At 40.2% G+C, this 21,854-nt stretch overlaps 1 protein-coding gene across 7 annotated transcripts in view; it reads left to right on the top strand.

The window, feature by feature from the left end:
* Positions 1 to 21,854, top strand: part of LTBP1 (latent transforming growth factor beta binding protein 1) — a 336,620-nt gene that overhangs the window by 75,953 nt on the left and 238,813 nt on the right. For 6 of the 7 annotated variants that reach the window (XM_039530237.1, XM_039530240.1, XM_039530238.1 and 3 more), the window contains exon 4: positions 10,347 to 10,522. In XM_039530237.1, coding sequence (XP_039386171.1) covers positions 10,347 to 10,522 — 176 coding nt within the window. Of the gene's footprint in view, positions 1 to 7,797; positions 8,030 to 10,346; positions 10,523 to 21,854 lie in introns of those variants that run through there. The other variant, XM_039530244.1, reaches the window with a different exon arrangement.

The following is a 21,854-nucleotide window of genomic DNA, read 5'->3' as shown; positions in this document are numbered from 1 at the left end:
TTCTTAAGAGACCTTTCCCCTTTTGAGGGCTAGGAAACATAAACTGTTGTACGTGGATTTTGTAATACTCTTGGGTTACCCCCTTCTCTTTATAAGCACTGAAAAATGTTCAACATCTACCAAGATCTCAACTTTAATATATCATCTTGCATACAAATAGGAATTTAAACACTCGATATTTAACAGTGCCTGAATTCTCTTTTGTGTTGATACACTATTTTATACAGATATACAGATATACAGCCCTTTTCTCCACAAGAAAGATATTGTTATATCGGTTATTGTTATACTGTTATAACACCCCAGCTGGTCACTCTTACTTTGCTTTAAGTGGCTTTTTTCAATTTAGTTTAAACCCCTTCCAGGTGATATAAACTAAAACTAAAAAAGCCACTTTTGTACCAGAAAAGCATCTACACTGGTTTTATACTGGTATAACTGTGTTAGTTTAAATTCACACCTTACAGTGAAAAGAGAACTTTTCTGTGTACAAAAGGCCACAATACTCAGTGTATGTAATTATCTTTGATTAGACCAAACTGGGGACTTTTTCTTCTGTTTTCCTGCACAATTGTCTTTAGAGTTGCCAACCCTCCAGGATTGTCCTGGAATCTCCAGGAATTAAAGATTAATCTTTTATGAAAGATTGTCATGTGATGAAACCACAAGGAATACAGCCAACCAAAATTGGCAACCCTAATTATCTCGGTTCATTCAGTGTAATTATAGTTCTGCGAATGTTGGTCCCGGTGTATATTCAGTGTGGCATGTGTATGCACTCTGTGTGCCCAGTGTCAGAGACCAGGACATGGGCAGTTGTGCCTAGTGGTTGAAGCGGGAGTTATCTCTCGAGACTAGAGCAGGAGTCAGGTCTAGTGCTTCGAACAGGAGGCAGTGGCCAGGAATCAGAGCTGAGGGTCAGACAGGAGTACTTACAGTGATGCAAGCCTGGGGCCAAGGCAGGAGTAGGGCTGGAGCAAAACCTCAGTTTAAAAACAAACTTTTGAATGAAAGGGTCTCAAAAAAAAATCTGAAACTAGAAACTTCCTATTTTTAATGTGATAATTTTTAAACAATATCTGAAAAGTTAATTGCTCCTGCACTGTGACATTGTTTGTGAAGTATACCCTGGAAGACAGATTTTTTTGCTGAGATATTAAACTTTTCTAATGAAAATGCTAACTTAACCTTTACTATTCTAGCACAAATACGACACAATATATATGTTGTGATGCTTGTACTATATCCCAGTGACAAGATTTCATCTGTACATTTCAGTTTAATACGCAATTTTTATGATACTGAACAGAAGAATGGAAAGTTTTGAACGCTCCCTGCTCTTGAAGACATTGTGAAATAGGCCATATTTTATTAGCACAAAGATACGAAGAAATCTCACATGCCTATCAGTTTGAAAGTTTTAAACCTTGTCCACAATATTTTTAAATATACATAAGCAATTTATTTGAAGGAGAAAACAGCGGTCAGAGGCCAGGATGCACTAATGGCTGTATTTTTTATTTAAATGGAAGGAAAAATATCGGTTATATTTTCATCCTTTTGGAATCCAGGCCTTAATAGTTTCTTAGTTATCACAAGAGTTTAAGAAAGATCAAATAATCTTTTGTTATTGACTCTTCCATTTTATTTTGGGGTGAGTGTGTAAGAGGGGGAGGGAATTGTCCTTTGGGGCCATATAAAAAGATTGTTTTTGTAAATCAGCTTTCCTTAATTATTACTAGGTGTGGGGGCAGAGCATGAAAGAATCAGACTTACAGTAAATAACATGAATTTAGAAGAAGGCAGCCTGAGTCAGGCTTGGCTTATTTAGTCTAGACAGGACTTTTCATGCCAAATGTTGCTGCTTTCATTTCTGCCTGCCAAATCTGTTTGATAAAGGCAGTCTAGGAATGCTATATATCAGAGTAAGAAAACTTTCTTTTGCATGCAGGTTACTTAGTGACATTGAGGTTTATTCCTCCTGTGATGTGCTCTCATAACTTCATAAATATTTGTGATATTGTATGGATGCATTGAAGGGAGAGGTGGCACAATGAGAGATTTGTCATGTGGCTCATGTACACTTTAGCCAAGGAGCTCTTATTAGTCAAACGTATTTAAGTTAATATCCATTTTAACAATTTATTTGCAGTCTCACTTGCACATATATTGCAGCTATATAAATCTGTGAAATTAAATCTTATTTCAAGATCATGCTTGATTTATGCAGTTCTTAATTTTAATCTTGCAAAATAGCATGTATTATAGTAGCATTAGTATTATTTACATTTACATTGCAGTAATGCTCAGAGGCCCCACCGAGCTATGTTCTGTCCAGACTCATAGGAATAGACTGTCCCTGTCCCAAGGAACTTACAGTCAGAGAAGACAACCAACTTTTTAAAGTTGGGGCAGGGAGAGTGGGAAACAGTAAGATGTATGCAATTTTTATATACATTTGTGCTGTTGTTTATAAATAATTAAAAGAAGGGGCAGTTATCTTCAGCGGTCACTCAACTTGCCTATCACTAATTGGTTGATTTCTTATAGGTGTCATGATACATTTGCTTTGAGGAGGGTTTTATTTAGAGGCAGTAAACAAAGGAGACTTCAGAGTTTGTGACTAGGAAGACTGAGTAAGAGGGTGTCAAAAGAGATGACGAGAAAGGCCATAAAATATGTTCTTCGAGTACGTATCGGTGTGGATCCCAGTGTTCGGTGCGCATGTACCTCATGCACACAAGATTGGATTTTTTTTTTGAATAGCAGTGTCCATTGTGGCTGTGCATGCACCTTCCACCACCTAATGCTCATATAAAGTGTGGAGCAGCTGCTACCCTGCCTCAGTTTCCTCTTCCCACGGCTGGCAGCAAGACTGAACCCAGCAAGTGTTGAAGCTGCTATTTCTACTGAGCTCAAACTCATCCTTTTTCAACTAGTTTAGTGAAGAAAACCTGTCTCCACATTCCTTATTCTTTCTTTTCTTAATTTGAACATTCCAAAGGAAAAGACACGACAACCCTCTTTCAGTGGGGCAAGGTGCCTGGTGCCTACTGCCAGGAGAGTCTTTAAATTCTTAGTGTATAAAAAGTGACTGAACCACAATGAACTCATCCCTCCTGGGCAACCAGCATAGTTGATACCTACTCTGCCTGTGGAAGAGTCTCATCCTAGATAAGTATTTGGTGTGTAAATCCTTCTCCTCAAGGACTTGCAAGTCAAGGGATGCACTTGTCTAGAAGAGATCCTTTAGGAGCACAGGGGAAGAGGCTTCTATTCCTGATATTTCTTTATCCCAAAGAAGAAAGGTGTGTGCAGGGAGGTCCTATCTTAGTTCGGAGGAGACTGAACAAATACATATGCCACTTTAGAAAAGGAATCCATCATTTCACCTCTGCAGGCTCAAGACTGGTTCATGGCTCTTGACTAGTCAGGTGCATACCTCCACATAACCAATCACTTGGCCCACTGGAAGCACTTGAGTGTTCACAGTGTGGTCAAGGCATTACCACTACAAGGTACTTGCATTCAAACTCTCCACAGTACTGTTGGTCTTTCTGAAATGCCTAGTAGTGGTAATCGCCCACCTGAGAAGGCAGGGAATTCACATCTACCCTTACTTAGGTGCCTGCTCCTCATTCCCCTGCCTGGATGCTGTCAAATTCTGCTCATTCTTCATCTCCTGAGAGTCAGCAGCAGCCTAGTGGATTTCCTGTGTGGGCAATCAATGGCAAATCACAAATGGTTATCGCACAGATCCATTGTAGAATCGATGTTCCATCATTTGTGAGGACAAAGTCAAATGTTAGAGCTACTGTTCCAGAGGAGGCTTGAGTCCAGGACTGTTACCAGATGCTTTCCTTTTGCATTGGAACAGAGGCCTACTCTCTGCCTTTCTACCAGTTTCCCTAATTCCCAGGATAATTTCCAAGATCAAAAAAGACAAAGCCATGATCGTTCTCACAGCTCTGGCAGGGATAATTTTGGCTGATAGAGCTGCTGCAGATGTCCCATCAGTCTCTTATGCACCTAGACTCATCTCACAGCACCACAGCCAGATACTCCATCCAGACCTAGAGTCACTGCACCTGACGGTATGATTGTTGGCTGGTTAAGTACCATGGCTAGAGACTCTCCCAACACATCCAGGAAATCCTGAATCAGAGAAGGAAAACATCTACCAGAAGGACATACTCATCTGAATGGAAGAGGCTCTTGATATGGGGACATACCAGGTCCAGGCTTTGCTACTGAAGTTCCAAGACTTTTAGTTACACTTAAAACAAGCCAGCATGTTGTTCAGCTCCAATAAGATTCACTTCACAGCAGTCTCATTTTGCCATCCAATTGTACTGTCATGTTTGGTTTCCCAACTCTCCATGGTATCGAAGTTTCTCAAATGGCTATTGCTTGCTTAACCACCTGTTAGAGAACCAACTTCCGGCTGGGACCTCAGTATAGTCCTGCAGCTCAAGGAGTCTCCCTTCAAACCTCTCTGAATGGTTCTTATATGATATAAGCCTTCTAGGAAGTATACAGTTGTCACACTTCTTGTACACTGTTTATTCAGTCTTTGGTTTTCTGGTACACACTTCCTGCTGGGGCAGAAACAATCCAAGGAAAGGGCAGTTGCAGGCTGCAGCTACACAGAGTGGTAGAAAGTTGTTACCAGTTATAGTCATAATAAAAGGTTTATCCTGACAGTGATCTGCTTTGTCAGTAAGGGCATGTCTACATTTACAGCACTGTAGTGCTTAGAGTGAAGATGCTACCTCCACTCCCCTCACCTCCCTGAGAGGTGGTAGCTATGTTGATGGGAGAAGCCCTCCCAGCAACATAGCACTGTTTACACTGGGGGATTAGATGGGTATAACTTCACGGCTCGGGGTGTGGATTTTTTTACAGCTCTGAGTAATGTACTTATACTGACATAAGTTCATAGTGTAGACCAGGGCTAGGATACTGTGTGTTACCAGAAGTGGAAGGCACAGCATGCAGGAAGATCCAGAGAGAGGTAACATTGAAATGGCTGCTACAGAGCCCATGCAACTGCATGTAACTGCCCCACCAGCCCAGAGAATCGGGGGAAATGCTGAGTACAGTGATTTGAGCTGGATATGAAGGCCATAGGGGCAAATAAACTGGAGGATGAGCAAAAGATTGCTCTTCCCTTAATGGTGAGAGGTACAGAATCCCTAAATGTACACAGTGCATTCCATACAGAGGTGGTGGGGAAAGAGAGGAAAGCTTTGCAGAAATAATGAAAATGTTTTGAGGATCATGACGTTCCTAGTAAAATGTTACCTGAGAGAGAGAGCTGTTCCGGATGAGAACACAGAATGAAAGAAAAGCAACAGAGAAGTTTGTTACAGACTTAAAACTAAAAAGTCAGTTGTGTGAATATGGAATATTAAAACTCTCTGATTAAAGACCAGATTGTCCTAGGGTATAACAATACAAGTGTCTGTGACTGGTTACTAAGGGAGATGGATTTGACACTAGAAAGAGCAATATGTATTTTCCAAGCAGCAAAAAAACACAACTAAAAAGCATAGAGAAAGGCATAGAGCATTTGATTGTGAGTACGATAACTTTTCCCTTCCTGGTTTAGCTAAGAGAAATTAAATTGGCCAAACACCAAAACCTGGAAAGTGGGAAACCATTCCAGGAATGTGGCAACCATCATGAGTATAGGAAATGCCCTGCATTCTGGCAAATATGTAGAAATAGTTATAAACCCAACCATTATGCTGAAAGGTGCAGAGAAAGCAAAAAAGTATATGTATTAATTGCAGAAAGGTTTCCTCAAGTGAAGAGCAAGAGTTATTTTTAAGCACAACAGAGGAGGCTGAAAATGCAAAAGATGGACTAATTAAAATGTGAACAAATGGCACATATATGACATACAAGATAGACACTGGGGCACAAGTAAACGTAATAACAGAAACTGAAATAGAGAGACGTAAGGAGCACATAAAAGCGGAAGAGGCAAAAGTGTCTGTGAAAGACTATAATGGAGCAACAATTCCAGTATTGGGAGAGTTCATATCAACAGTTAAAGAGAAATTGATAAAACAAGAATTTGTGGTGGTACACAGAGGCAAGCAACCAGTCTTGGGTTTACACATGCTTGAGGTGCTTAGTCTTGTTAAGAGGATGTATACCAGAGTGAGTCAGACAACACAGAACCAGATATGAAAGTATTAATGGCATCTTATGAAGATGTAATCACAGGAAATGGGTGCCTCCCAATAACTTCTAGGACTCCAGAAGTATTTCACTGTACAATGATCCAGATGCTGGACAGTCTAACAGGTGTGAAAGTGTACATTGATGATGACCTAATTTGGGGCAATACTGCCATTGGACATTTGGGAGAGACAAGGTGGGTTAGCTAATTTCTTTTATTGGACCAACTTCTTAAAAGCTCTGTTCAGTTCAAAAGCTTGTCTCTTTCACCAGCAGAAGTTGGTCCAATAAAAGATATTACTGTCCCCACCTTATCTCACTAATATCCTGGGTCCAGCATGGCTACAACAACACTGCAAACATTGAACATCTGGGATGACTGAAGAGAGGTTGCAAGAGGTGGTAACCTTAAAATGAAAAAGTGAAACATCAGTTTCAAAATAACATAGTTGGCATAAAGAATGACCTCCAAAGGACTCCTTACCTGATGAATCAAAGAGTCATGCAAAACTGAACATGTGGAGACCTGAAGATAAAAAGGGAATTAAAAGGCTGTAGGCATGTTGAATTGTGTCAGCAAATTCATACCTAACTATACAGTTCTCACAACTCACCTAAGACAGCTGCTTCACAAGGGCATCGAATGGGCATGGATGCCAAGTCTTGAAAGAGAGTTCAGTAATTTTGAGGACATTCTGTCATTAGCTCCAGTGCTGCAAGTTTTGAGCCACTGAAAGACATCAAATTCTCCACAGCTGCCTTCAACAGAGTGTTGGGAACAGTACTATTACAGTGCAATGGAACTGATTAGCTGCCAGTGTCACATGCATGTAGGGTTGTGACAGCCACAGAGAAAATGTATACACTAATTGAAAATGTGACACTAGGTCTGGGATATGGTTGTACAAGATTTCACAACTTTCTCTCTGGTTGTAGGTTCAATGCAGAAACTGATCATAAACCACTGATTGCAATACAGAAAAAGGGACTTGGAGAAGCAGCACCAAGGATGCAGTAACTACTTTTATAAATACAGAAGTATGATGTCAGCCTGGAGTTCCTACCTGGATGCCACTTAGTAATGGTTAAACACACCCTCAAGAGCATGTGCTCCATCTGACAATACACAACCTGATATCTGGATCAATCAGTGAACATGCATGTGAATATGATAAGTGTCACGCTGTATCTCCAGGTATATGACATGAATTGGAGACAGAAACAGCTAAAGATGAAATGCTGCAAGCAGTGGTACAAGTGATAAGTAAAGGTGGAGACAAAATCAATACTTCCCAACTTCCTGTTCCCACTATAAAAATGAGCTTTCGGTGATCTCAGGAGTCCTCTTGAAGAGGACCCAGACTGTGGTTCCCACAGTGATGTGAAGGAAAACATCGGAACGAATACATGAAGGGGACCTAGGAATGACCAAATAAAAAAAGGAGAGCTAGAGAAGTTGTGTTCAGACCACAGATAAATATTGACATTGAAGAAATGGCAGTTGGAATGTCAGAAGTACAGAGATTCTCAGCAGAAAGAACTAGTTATATTCCATAAAAATCTTGCCGCTCAATGGGAAAAAGTAGGAATTGACATGTTTAACCTTGAAGACATCATCACCTGGTTATAATGGACCTACTTGATCACTTTCCTAGAAATAGTCATGCTTGAAGATACCACAGCAGCAACAGTTGCACAGGCACATTAAATCTGTATTTGCATGTCATGGAATTTGAAAAACAGTAATAATGGACAACAGACCACAGTTCAAAAATAGGGAATTTCTGGACATTCATCTAATCTGACATATCTTCAAGCCAATGGATTAACTGAATGTGGAGTATGTATAACAGGGGTCAGCAGCCTTTCAGAAGTGGTGTGCCGAGTCTTCATTTATTCACTCTAATTTAAGGTTTCGCGTGCCGGTAATAGGTTTTAACATTTTTAGAAGGTCTCTTTCTATAAGTCTATATTATATAACTAAACTATTGTTGTATGTAAAGTAAACAAGGTTTTCAAAATGTTTAAGAAGCGTCATTTAAAATTGAATTAAAATGCTGCTCTTATGCCGCCAGCCTGCTCAGCCCACCGCTGGTCTGGGGTTCTGTTCACCTAGGCCGGCAGCGGGCTGAGCAGGGCCTGCGGCCGGGCCCCCAGACCTGGGGGGTGGGGGGTTTCAGGGGTCAGGGCAGAGGGCTGGGGGTGTGGGGGGGGTGCAGGGCAGAAGGCTGGGTGTGTGGGGGTGTAGGGCAGAAGACTGGGTGTGTGGGGGTGTTCAGGGTGCCTGAGTGGCTCATGGCAGGGGGTTGGAAGGGATGTGCCCTGTTCCACCTCCTTCCCCAAGGCTCTATCCCTACCTTTCTCTGCGTCCTCTATGGAGCTGCGTGCACGCTGTCACTCCTCCCTTTCCCCTTCGCAAGGGCCATCAGGTGATCAGCGCAGGGAAGGAGAGGAGGAGGGGCAGGAAAGCACCACGCTGGGGGAAGAAGCAGGGGAGGGGGGAAGCTTGGCTGCTGCAAGACCAAGCTTCTGCCTCCTGCCCCCACAGGGGAGAGCAGTGGGCTGAGTGGGGCCGGGGGCTGGGACCGCAGCAGGCAGCTGCGTGCCACTCAGAATTGGCTTGCGTGCCGTGTTTGGCAAGTGTGCCGTAGATTGCTGACCACTCATGTATAGTGAAGAACTTGCTCAAAAAAGCATTGGATACAAGATAAAGCTCCATCTTTAGCACTACTCAATTTATAGAGCTACATTGCTTAAATGTGGAAATTCATCTGCTGAACTTTACAACAGATGTATAAATACTTGAGTACCAGATATGGGACAAAAAGAAAAGATGAGTAATAGTGAGGAAATGAGTGGGAAACTACAGTCAATAAGGGAGCAAGATCCCTTGTGCATTTAAAAAACAAAGACTTGGTGAGAATTTGGACGGCACTGGTCAGTCAAAGGTACAATGATCAAAGAAGTGTACCTCTCTGATACTCAGTGATCACAGATGAAGGCAAAATCTTCTGAAGGGATTGTAACCATTTGACAACTTGGGAGAAACAAATGAAGTGAAAACAGACATACAAGGTGAAAACACTCCATCAGAGGCAGGAAGAAAGCCAAGTAGCAACCTGTAAGCATGGTGTGACCCTGATGAAGCCTAGAGTAAGATTCTGGCTCTGGTGCTGGCTAAAATGACTTGGGGACGTTTTTTGGTTCCTGCTGCCTTCAGAGGCGCAGATCTTTGTACATTCCTTGCAAATAAACAAGATTGCATCAAAGAATTTACCAGACTTCATCATCAATTTCTACTCCCAATTGGGACATCCCTAGGGCCCTGAACTTTGACTAGTTGCTCAGGTAAAAAAAGGGGTAATAATAATTACAATAAAAATACCTCCTTTAAAACACACACAAATGGTAAAGATTTTCACTGTTAATCCATATAAAAAAGGAGGGCTCACTGAATACATTTCTTTAAAATTCTTTCATTTTGCCAGTGGACTAGTCACCCTGGTCCAAATTTAGACATGGTTTAAGTAGAGAGGTCCATTAAAGAGGATAAAAACATGTAAAGTGATTGTAAACCTAAATGCTTTAGCTCATAAGCCAACCACTAACTGACCAAGGAAGAAACTTCCCTAATGAGCAAGTTATATAATTATTTCTTGTATCTTCAGCTGAAGTACTTGGTGCAAGCCATTGTAGGAAACGAGATAATGGCCTAGGTGCATTGCTACTTGTCTGAGCCAATCTGGAAATTCCTATGTTCTAACAAAATTGAGTTCTGACTTGGACTTCTGAGGAGAGAGTCCCCCCTCAGCTGTATATATTTTTTGGTAATCTGTTAAACGATGTCAGTACTTAGTAGGAATATCATCAGACAATCTCTGCAAGTTTAATAGATCCCCTTTGTATGATGAGCTATGGTCTGGCAAGGCCAGGAGAATGCTAGAGGCATGACTAGGTAGAATGAATTGAAACTCAGTTGCTATGTTTCAAAGCCAAAGACTTTTATCCAGTAAGTTTTCCAAACTTTATTTTGAGACCTTAAAATGAGTACAGATGCATTATCAGTAGTTTTGTGTGTGTGTGTGTGTGTGTGTGTGTGTGTGTGTTTGCTTCCATGGTTAATTTATTAATTTCACCTCTTTGTTTCCCTTAAACAGAATGATACCCCTTTCATCTCAGACTTTGATGATGAATCTTCACCATGGCCAGACACAAGAATATGTGATCAAACCCAAATATTATTCCACAAAGAAAGTGATTTCAGGAGAACAATCCGCTGAGGATTCGTTGCCTCTAAGAATGGGCCAGGATCAACTTGCATCACCTTTCCGTTGTAAGTAAAATTGTAAACAAATAGCATAGAGAAAACATAGTTTCAAATCTCGGTAATATTTTGTATGATGTCTGGATGGCTCTAACACGTCAAAACAGATAAGTCAAAATAATAAAAAACAAGATAATTTTCACAGCAATAAGATGATCATTAAGTATGGTTTCCTGTTTATAAAAAACATTGAACCTGACTCACCTTTAGAATTATGTAATGCTATTTCCACATCATGGCTTCTTTTCAGATAAAAAATGCTCTGTGAACTCTGCTAGATTTAGATATAACAGAGAGTAAAGCCAGTATAAACTGACAGATCCCTTCCTACAATCTTATATCCAGAACACACTTCTTGAGAAGCTGGCATTCTGATCATTGACTTTTTTTTAATGTTTAATTTGTGTGTTTATGTACTTTTGCACAGTAAGGAGAGCTTTTAGTTCGTATTTGTAAAGAATGGTTGTATAGGTGCCCAGCTTGTTGCCTTGGCTCACGTCCCATCATGTGGACAGCTCAAGGACAAGCTCTGTCTTAAAAGGTGGAGACTATGATGAATTATGAGTTAGGCATTACAAAGTGACTGCTGGCTTGATCCGAAGAAATGTTCTGCGCATTAAAAGGTCATGCAGTCAATTTGAGGAAGTAAGGTGCTTATCTTCTATTCCCAACAAACTTTTTCTGCTTAAACTTGATTTCATTATATATTAATGGCTATGTATTGTAGTAGAGAGAAACAGTTTCTGCTGTGAATTTAGAAAGAAGGAGCCTCACAATAGTGAGAGTAGTTGAAAAGCTGTGAATATAGCTTCCATATGCAGTTCTCTGTTTATTTCACTACTCTGTAAATCCATTTTAGTTTGTTTAGACATTTATATTTAGATGCAAACAAAAAGCGTATCCACAGTTTTGGGTGCACTAACAATTAATTAAAATCTCAAGCCACACAAGAGTAACCACCCAGCAACATAATAAACAACAATGAAATTAACATAACCAGATAATAATTCAAAGCAACAAAATAAACTACCCACAAAACCCCATACCCTAACCTTTTCTCGTATGATTGTCAGTCAGATTGGCAATATCAAGTGATGGTTCTTAGAGCAAAGGCTGAACTTCAAGGCAATTGGCGGTCTGCCCTCTCTAAGAGAGGTGTTAATAATCTCCAGCAATAATGGATCCAGTCTTTCCTTGCTGGTCTTTACCAATATGGAAGGAACTCAGATTAGCACCAAACAAATCTTAGATTTTTCAGATGCTGTGATGTGTAGGAAAATAACTGTTTATTTGACTCCTTTGCAGCCACAGCATAAAAATAACAAAATTATTCTGCAACGGCTACACCAGGGGTTCTCAAACTGGGGGGTTGGGACCCCTCAGGAGGTCGTGAGGTTATTACATGGGAGGGGTGGGGTGTCGCAAGGTGTCAGCCTCCACCCCAAACCCTGCTTTGCCTCCAGCATTAATAATGGTGTTAATTATGTAAAAAAAATTTTTTTTTTAATTTATAAGGGGGGGTTGCACACAGAGGCTTGCTCTGTGAAAGGGGTCACCAGTACAAAAGTTTGAGAACCACTGGGCCACACGAATGCTCTGTGTTTGTATCTATGTAAATGGCTAATAGATAAGGTGCTAGTAGATGGCATTCAAGAACATGGAGCATAATTCCTGGATTTTATAGGACCAGTAAAACTTTTCGTTGTGCTCTGCAAGTGACTTCATCTGTGCAACACTTTACATCTCTTCTTAATATCAACTGGCAACCCTAGCAAATAGCAAATCTCCTGCCAATACTCTAGCTGTCTTCCCTCTCACTTCATTTGTTGCAGGCTTTCCATAAAGTAGAGTGACCTGTGAGAACAGTGCTAGGAAAGAGGATGCCTAATAGCCACCTCAGTGATGGTGAAGGACAAAAGAGTATTATAAAAGCCTATCAAATCTCTGAGAGAGTGGCTATTTCGAGAACAACATTCTCTCTCAGAGGCCACTGGAAACCCTCTGTTTTTATTAACTTCTGGAGCCTGATAATTAAAAGAAGTTTCATGGCCTGACAAGACGGGTCATGAAGTAATTATAATTTCCAATTGCTTATTCTCCAATCCCAACACCAGATCCAGAATGTGACCAACTGTATGAGTTGTGGATTTAGTTTGGCTTCTAATTTCTAGAGGCATTACAGTGGATTCTGAGCTCAGAAAACTGCTACGTCTTTCAAAATGTGATATTTTAATACAAAATAAATGACTGCTGCAATTTAGTTAAGTAGCTATGTTTCATAAGAGTTCTGCTTAATTAAACCTCTAGGAGGAGTAATGATGATGGCAATATGGTGGCATTCAATTGAGCGAGAAAGGAAAGGTGAGGTCTGATTAGTAACTGTAAAAATACCCAAGCTTTTCTCTCAACCTAAATTAAAAAAATCTACTGGTAGATAGAGGTTTTCTTTTAAATCCTATCTATCTTTAAATAACTTTTGAAAAAGATAAGATAAAATAACAGCCAGATAAATATATTCTGGGGCTAACCAGGAATTCAAAGATAACAATAAATAGAGTGCCAAACAAATGATGCTGTGAGTTAAAACTAATTCTCATAATTTCTGCATTCATTTTTAAACCACAAATGGCTGCTGCTTTGGTTGAAAGCCAATAAATGTGGGAGGGGAGGGTAAATCTTTTGGCTGTGATTTAGTCTATTGATTACTTATCTCCTTCTTGTGTGGTATAAATTGTTCTTTCCAAGTTAGAGTTTGACACCAGGAAGCAGGTCTACTTTTGATCTTGATAAATTCTACTGCCAGGTTACAGGTTCACCCAGGAATTTTTTGACATTCTGACTGAACTGCATCCAGTACTAACCCTGTCTGCTCAACCAACTTGTACCATGTAAATTTCATTACATAATTTCATGAAATTTAAGCATCAGTTTCTTTTCTGAAATCTTACATTGGAAACTTCTGCTGATAATAGTATACAAAAACAAACCATGTAAGATCTTGATAATTGTCAAATCAAAGAATAATGAGAGAAGCCAAACATTTTATTTCACGTGATAGTTTATTTTAGATTCCATTTCAGACACATTTTTTGGCTCAAAATATTTTTTCCTTTTACACCTTGCATCACTGATTGAAAGAAAATGACAGTTGTTTTACTTGCATTTGTTTGGTATAAAAGTGCTTTTCTGAGATTATCCAGTTTTTAAATATTTATTTTCTTTTGTGGCATATTTTAATCTTTTCATCTTCAGAAGCTAGAATTGCATCAATTTGCAGTAGTGAAAGCCTAAGAAGTGCCACATAGCTAGCTCATGGACTCTTACATTAAAAGTAAGCAAAATCCATCTGATCCTTATATACAAGAAAGACTTAATTGTTTTAAAATGCCATATTCCTGATTTCTGTTAACTCCTTAGGTAGTTCCATTCCAACATGGTTAACATCTGAGGTTAAGTTGGTATAATATTTTATAAGTCCTAAGTAATTGCAGTATAAGACACACCTTCAAAGACAGATCTGCCTTTGGCCATTGTTAGCTTGAGAAGGGGCAAGGAGGGGGTCGATATAGATTCAGTGAGCTCTCAAGATTATGCTGCTTATATGTTAAACTTTAGTGAGACATGAAATGCTGAGTTCCCCTCTACTGACCCCTCCAGGACCCGGGATCTGGACCGAGCCGTGCTCCATCCTTCTGAGATAAAACCCTTCTGCTGCTGCTAACCAATGCACTTAGTCCTGTAGCTCAAATAGTGGCACTAGATGCTGAAAGTTCATGGTTCAAACCTATTGATGTGTGATGGAATGGTTATTACAGTTGCACATAGCAGAATTTGTTTATACCCTTTCCCCTTTAAAGAAACCAATAGAGAGATTGATAAAATCCAGTGGATTTCTACAATCTTTGGAGGCTGGATTGAAATACATCAGCATGGGTTTTAATATAGCTAGTGAGGGGAAATAGCTTCCAAGCTGAAATGGATGGTTACATAGCCCACCCAGCATGGGTGAACTATACACCAAAAATATTAAGATCAGACCCAGAGGAGAGGCCATGTCTATGGCCTGCTTTATGGGAGCTCTCCGCAAGCCAATAGGTAATATCCAGAGAGCACATTGAACATAGAAATCCCCAGGGATAAAAAATTCTCAGAGATTCCAATGGTAACATTAGCACCAACTTAGAAAACTCACCTGTGAAATTCCCCATTTATAAACCAGCAAGCAAATAAAACGTATAGAAATTCAGATAGGACGTACTGCAAAAAAAATTCCATTGAACTTTTCTCTTTTAAAACAGCTATTAAATAAATATACACTAGCCAGCTTGAGTTTGAACTTGAATTCTGTAAATATTAGTGCTGGGTTGATGGCTTCTATAAATTAAATGCTACAGAGAAGTATAGATTAGAGGGACTCTGTGCTGTCTTTTAAATCCATGAATGTTTAAATGATGATGAAGTAACTCCTGAACAAAATGTACTCTGCTCCTGGCATTACTGTCAGCAAAATGATTGTGATAATTACTTACTAGACATACCATCTGCCAGTAATAGTCAGTCTTCAAATTCATGCTGTTGGCAAATTAGAAGGTACAAAAAATGGGGATAAGCAAGGCAGATTTCCACAGGTTTTTTTTTTCCATTTGCTTCTTTTGATAAAGTTGCAAAATCTTTTGTTGGGACTGGGCCAATGCAGAATCAGGGAGCATAACCAATTGCCTGATTGTCCTTCCTGTGCTGCACTGAGCAGAACTCAGACACAGGGGAGAACTGAGCCTAAGAAGGAAAAGGATGTCCCCAGCTTTCCATAGGGATGCACATAATACTCACTCCTAGCTCTGAATGGACCCAAAATGATATACTTTAGAGTCCCACACTTTCCTGGAAGGAAAAGCTCTTTTAGGCTACATTTAGGGGTTTTTGGTTCCATTTGAGTCCTTTCCAGTTGGATTTATGGCCACACTAAAGTCAGTGGGATTTTGCCATTGACTTCAGTGGGGCCAGGATATGACCCATGGTAACTAAGGCATCAATCTTAACAAGTGGAGAGATACAAAGATAATTTCAGTGAAATATTGAAAACTTTACTCAACATGTTTCCACCAGTGCTGAAGCCTATGGTCCCTTGGGACCTTAATCTCATTCTCTCCACAAAGCCACCCTTTGAACCACTGGCAACATGCTCCCTCTCCCACCTCTCGATGAAAGTGGAGTTCTTAGTAGCCGTTACTTCGGCCAGATGAGTCAGTGAACTCACAGCCATGATGGCGGACCCCTCCCCCCCCAACACACATGATATTCCACAAGGACAAGGTGTCCTTATGGCTGCACCCTAAATTCCTTCCAAAAGTGGTGTCTGAGTTCCACCTCAATCAGTCTATCCACCATCTGGTTTTCCACCCCAAGCCACGCACCACCTCCACTGACAAGGCCTTGCACTCCCTCGACATCTGTCACACACTAGCATTCTACCTCCACAGGACTTGACTGTTTTGCAAATTGCCAAAACTATGTATGACCATCACTGACAGGCCAAAGGGCAAAGCCCTCTTGTCCCAGTGAATCTCCAAATGGGTCTTAGGGTGCATCTGTGAATGCTACAAATGATCCAACATACTCCCGCCTGACAGTGTCACAAAGCACTCTGTACGGGTGCAGGCCGCCACCTCAGCCTCACTGTCCGATGTATCCTGGTAGGATATATGTTGAGCAGTGGTGTGATGATCTGTCCACACATTCACGACACTCTATGCCATCGCACAAGCAGCAGCTACAATTGCAGCCATGGACCAGGCTCTACTGCAGACTGCACTTCCATTGGCATCCTCACCTGCACTGCCTGCGCTGATCACTGTTCGCGAGTCATCTGTGTGTGCAATAGGGCCCATCGCTTGAAGAAGAGGAGGAGGTTTTTTACCTGTAATTGGAGGTTCTTTGAGATGTGTGGACCCCACTACCCCAGCATCCCCTCTGCTTTGGACTTGATTCTATAATGGTAAGAGGGAAACTGGAGAGGCGTTGACCCGCACTACCTCTTACACCCTTGGCTGAGAGCAGAAGGAAACGCACAACACATGTGGGTCAATGAACACTGCTAAGAAACACTTATGGACGGACTCAGGTGCATAGCGCCCATGTATGGAATATAGATAGAGAACATCCATTCTGAAGAACCTCCAGTTACAGGTACATAACCCAGTCTTTCCAGGAATGGCCTTCAATTGTATGACCCATTATCTGGGTCCTGATTTGAGACTGCTCGGACCAGATTCTCAGAAGGGTTGAGCATTCACGTCTTCAGCTGAAATCAAGGGGAGTGGTGGATGGTCAGCGCCTCCGAAATATCAGTCCTTTGCTCTCAAAATAGGCATGCAGTCATTGTGACTTCCAGAGTTAGTGGATACTTTTGCAGATTTTTGCCTTAATCTTTGTTTGCCAGAGTTGCTCATCTGTAAAATAGAGATACTAATACTTCCCTACTTTAAAAGGGTGTTCTGAAGATAAATTAGTTTGTTTGTTTGAGGTGCTGCACTATGATGATGAGCTCAATAGGGAAAACCCATGAAGAAATAAAAAAAAATCCTTATTTAGTTCAGGATGTAAAGTAACCAAGGCTTGGGAGCCACATGATGAACGACAAGGATAAAAATAAATATGGAACAGCTGCCTGATTAATTAAGTCATGTCCATTCTGTGAACTCATTGAGGCAAGGGTTCTGTGGAAAAAATACTATGGGATCATGTAATTAAAGACTGTCAGTGTATGAGGGAGCATGGACAAGCTTTATTCTGGCATTTCCTAACTTTTGAGAACTTATCTTCACATTCAGAATATTGTTCCTAATGTCACTTTTTTGTCTTTTAATTAAAATTGCAAACTACACCTCTACCCCAATATAACGCGACCCGATATAACATGAATTCGGATATAACGCGGTAAAGCAGTGCTCGGGCGGGGGGGTGGGGGGCTGCGCACTCAGGCGGATCAAAGCAAGTTCAGTATAATGCGGTTTCACCTATAATGCAGTAAAAAAAATTTTGGCTCCCAAGGACAGTGTTATATCAGGGTAGAGGTGTATATATAATCAGGAATCAGCATCTTGCTTATCTAATCTATTTTCATGCCAATCACTGTGCTGTATAAGCACCGTGCTATTACTTCATCCATCATTAAAATGAAACTACTTCTGGGATAGCAGTTGGAAACCTTTGATCAATAGTGCAAAACAATAGTTACATTCTGGCTACTGTTCTAGATTCTATCTAACTGAAGTTTAGACAGGCTTTTGCATTTATCTTTGAAATACTACAATGATTCATTAAATAGAAAAACAAAAATGGATTTAATTATTTTATGGTTATCCCTCAAATATGCATAGATCTCTCCTGTAGCTTTGTATGGAGGTTGCACATGCATCAGAATATTAATGTGAAAATCATAAAACAATCATTATTTGTTAATTACTGCTGCACATAATTGTTCCGTGTTTATGGCATCTATTTGCATTGTGTTTTTAAGATATAAAGACTATTTATTATTGTGAGAAAAATATAGCAAGACTTGGAATTCTGTTAAGTGTAGAAGACTTTTAGTTAAAATGTTGCCATAACAATATATTTAATGCCTATGAAATTTTAATTTGTATAAGTTCTTCTTTAAACCTCAGGCCTTATGCTATATTTGCGCATGCTGTTTCACTGAAGACTTCATAGGTTGTTTTGGGGGTGGGGAGAAGGTGAAACTGGATCACTGTCTCCATTGCATGACACAGCCTAATGACACCATTCCCTGTCAATAAGTGTGGGAAAACAGTTGTGGGTACATGAGGTGTTCTGATAATGAAAAAAGGCTTTCACAGATATGATATTTAACATCTGAAATATGTCTATGTGATGAAACATAGCGCAATTCTATTTTAGCTATTCAATATGTGTTGACTTTGGGGAAAATCTCAAACAGAAGCAAGTCTCAGTGGACTGAATATCCTTTTTTTCCTTCTCTTTTGATGTTTCACTTTAAAACAACATTGCATAAATAACAAAATAATTCTTCCATTTGCTTGGCTTAACCAGTGAGACATTTCCCTCAAAAGACACATAGGGCTACTTCTTAATGTCTTTTCTAAAGAAACTCTCCTCAAAGATTTTAGTCCGGGCTGCGGCAACATCAGTTTGACTATGCAGTAACTAAGCAAATAATCATTTGCTTTTTTATTTAAAAAAAATAGTTGCTTTGGCTACAGATACTATTAAAACGAATTTAAATTTACTAAAGTATTCAACAATACAAGAGTAATGTTTGTAAAGTTCTTTGAAATCCTTGGAGCATTATATAAATGCATCTGTACAAGTGCAAATTATTATTTTAATAATAATACTAAATCTTTAATAACAAAAATGAAAAATATCTATAATGGTATGTGATATAGGGAAAATATATTTACTAGATTCTCTAAACTTAGCGTATGTGTCAGGTAGAATTAACTCAAAAAGAGAAATGGGATATAAGGACAGAGACAGCATACAAGCACTGCAGACACAGTTTGAGAGCTTCTCTTAATGTACTGGAATTGCTAGAATTTCGTTACTACCCTTACCAAACTATTTTCACAGATTTGTGGGAATGTTGAGGCTCAGTCAGCAAATGAAAACTTGCGCACACATACACAAAAAGAAAATGTATTGCCAATTTGAATGTTCAAAAAAACCCTCATGAAAATCCCTATTTGGGATGTTGGGTAAAACCAGCAATGCTACTCTGCATCTGTGATGACTAATAAATAATGCTGGTTTCTGTCCTGTAGCTTTGAAAGATAATCTGGTCCCAAGTGTGGATTTACTGATTTGGGTCCCCTACAAACATTAACCTGAGGAGTTATGGTATAATTTGATTATTTTTTAAAAAAACAAGATAAACATGACAAAGCAGAATTGAAACCATTTTGTTAGGCACCACAAACCACATTATTGCTTCTGTTCATTATTTAGGCCACTCTTTTTTGCTGGAATGCCCCGAAGCTGGTTGCCAGGAAACAATAACAGTATTGCTCACACTGCTATTAGGCATGTTTTTACATTGTTTTAAACATGGAAAAATGGCCATAGTCCAAAATCGTCTGTCTGAGGATACTGCACAGAGACTTGATGGTAGTAAAATATACAAGGAAGAAGAAAGGTGATTCATAAAAACCTTTTGACAGAGACCCCAGTTTCCTAACCCAGTCATGATCATTCATATGCTACACGCTTTCACAAATGAACAAAATCAGTTATAATTATTGTACGCTCCTCTGACTCAGACAAAAAAGCGGTGTCAGTGTCAGAGGGAATGCTTTATCCACAAAAGATCTCTGATGCAGAGGTGTATAATATAGTTACGAATTTCTTGAAAAACCACTACTGCACTTGTGCCTGCATGTGTAGCGGCTACTTTTATGGTATAAGGAGTGATGCTCATCATTATGTAGGAGGGAAAGGCAGGATCAAACCTTTAATATTGTGGAATGAAGAAACTTTTTCAGAATCTGTCTGGGTTAATGAAAAAAGATTACTTGGAAAGAAAAACTTTTGCTATGGTGAATTATTTAACCAAGATATGTTGTATACTTTCTATTTTATATTAATTCAATATTAACTACAAGAACTGAAGTGCAGACTTTTTTTATAAATGGGCCAGACATGTTGCCATGCCGTGTGTAAGATTGCTTGTTTAATGCAATCAACACACATTGTTTGTTGTATACTCCTCTCTCTTCTCCTATCCTATGGCAGTGGAATGAGGTACGGATTGTTGTGGTGTTACCCAATGGGAATCAAGAAGACCAAGAGTTGTGAATCCCCCGCTCTGATTATGAGAGTCTGAAGAGAACCTCTTTCCAAAGATCATCTTCTCTCCCCCTCAAAAGTACAGAGCCTCCTCCTCAACTCTCCTACTCTCTCCCCTCTTTCTTTTGTATTACAGGGACACTAAGGAAGAAAGAGACACCAATAAATAAATAAAAATAAAAAAAAAAAGCAAGGGCAGAAGTACGAAGTCTGAGAGCTCTGCTTCATACTGGAGGGGAAAAATGAAAGGCAGCACCCAGTACTATGGCCAAATTATATAGAGCAGGCCAGCCATTCTGTCACGCTGTCAGAAGGATGCTGGATTAGCTTGATCAGAAGAGAATGGGCTCCCCGGACAGGAGCATCTACAGCTTTAGCATGCTGCCTGCCTGGTTTCTGCTTGTAGCCTTGCTCCACAGCATACCCAGTGGGAGAAGTGGCACTGAGAAGAGAATTTGTGAGAGTGAAAAGGGCGGATCATATGTGGAGCTGGGGAGATTTAAATAAAGAAGGCAGTGGAGCTTGTGAGAACAGAATAATGAAGGGAGACGTAAAGATGTGGAGAGAAGAAGCACGTGAGGAAAAAGAGGGAGGTTAATGGACATGAGTACAGGAGGCATGACTGGAGGTGGAAGGAGTTATATGTGGAGGTGTAGCCTGAGTTGTCATAACGGTGACCATGAGCAAATATTGGAGAAATAAAGGAGCACAGGTAGTAATGACAGCACTGAACTTAAGAATGACATCGTGAGAAGGAAGCTATTAAGGCCTAAGTTCTGTCACCTTTGTGTTAGATAGTACCTTGCTCTGTGAGTAGTTCCGTTTGCTTGCGTAAGGATGACAGAACTGGGCCTTTCGATAATAACAAATATATCAGAGGTCTGGCAGTACTTAATGAAGAAGGCAACAATGAGACAATAGAATTGTGGCAAAAATAATTGAGGGGCAGAGTTTTAAAAAATGGTAGGAAAAAGGCAGCCAGTAGTTCAGTGGTCCCCAACCTTTTTCGTCTGGTGGGCACCAGGCGACGAGCCACTGAGGACCGTGGCGGCAGACGAGCATCCACCGAAATTCCACCAACAAGCAGCAACGTCAATAGGTGTTGCCGCCGAAATGCCGCCGACAAGCAGCATCATCCAGAGGTGTCACCGCCGAAATACCACCAAAAATCGGCAGCATTTCGACTGCGATGCCTCTGGATGACGCAGCTTGTCAGCAGCATTTTGGTGGATGCTCATCCGCCAGACAGTATGTGGGCGCACTTAGATGCCCCAGCGGGTGCCATGGTGGGGACCCCTGCAGTAGTTGGTGGCAACAGTGTAATTGTAGAGGTTTGGCCACAACTCATTGAGAGAGAGTTTCCCAAATCCCTGTTCCCTCTTATTCATAATATTTGTGTATATATGATCATTGTACACACACACACACTTTACATAATATAGTAGGCCAGTGGGTACTTTTTATATAATACAGTCTAGTATAAGGCCATCTAGATCTTGGATGAACTAAAACTGTG

Source organism: Mauremys reevesii, linkage group 3 (genome assembly GCF_016161935.1).
Source record: "Mauremys reevesii isolate NIE-2019 linkage group 3, ASM1616193v1, whole genome shotgun sequence".
NCBI classification, from domain to species: Eukaryota; Metazoa; Chordata; order Testudines; family Geoemydidae; genus Mauremys; species Mauremys reevesii.
The sequence above is the reverse complement of the archived record's forward strand: the minus strand, read 5'-3'. Positions and strand labels throughout refer to the sequence as shown.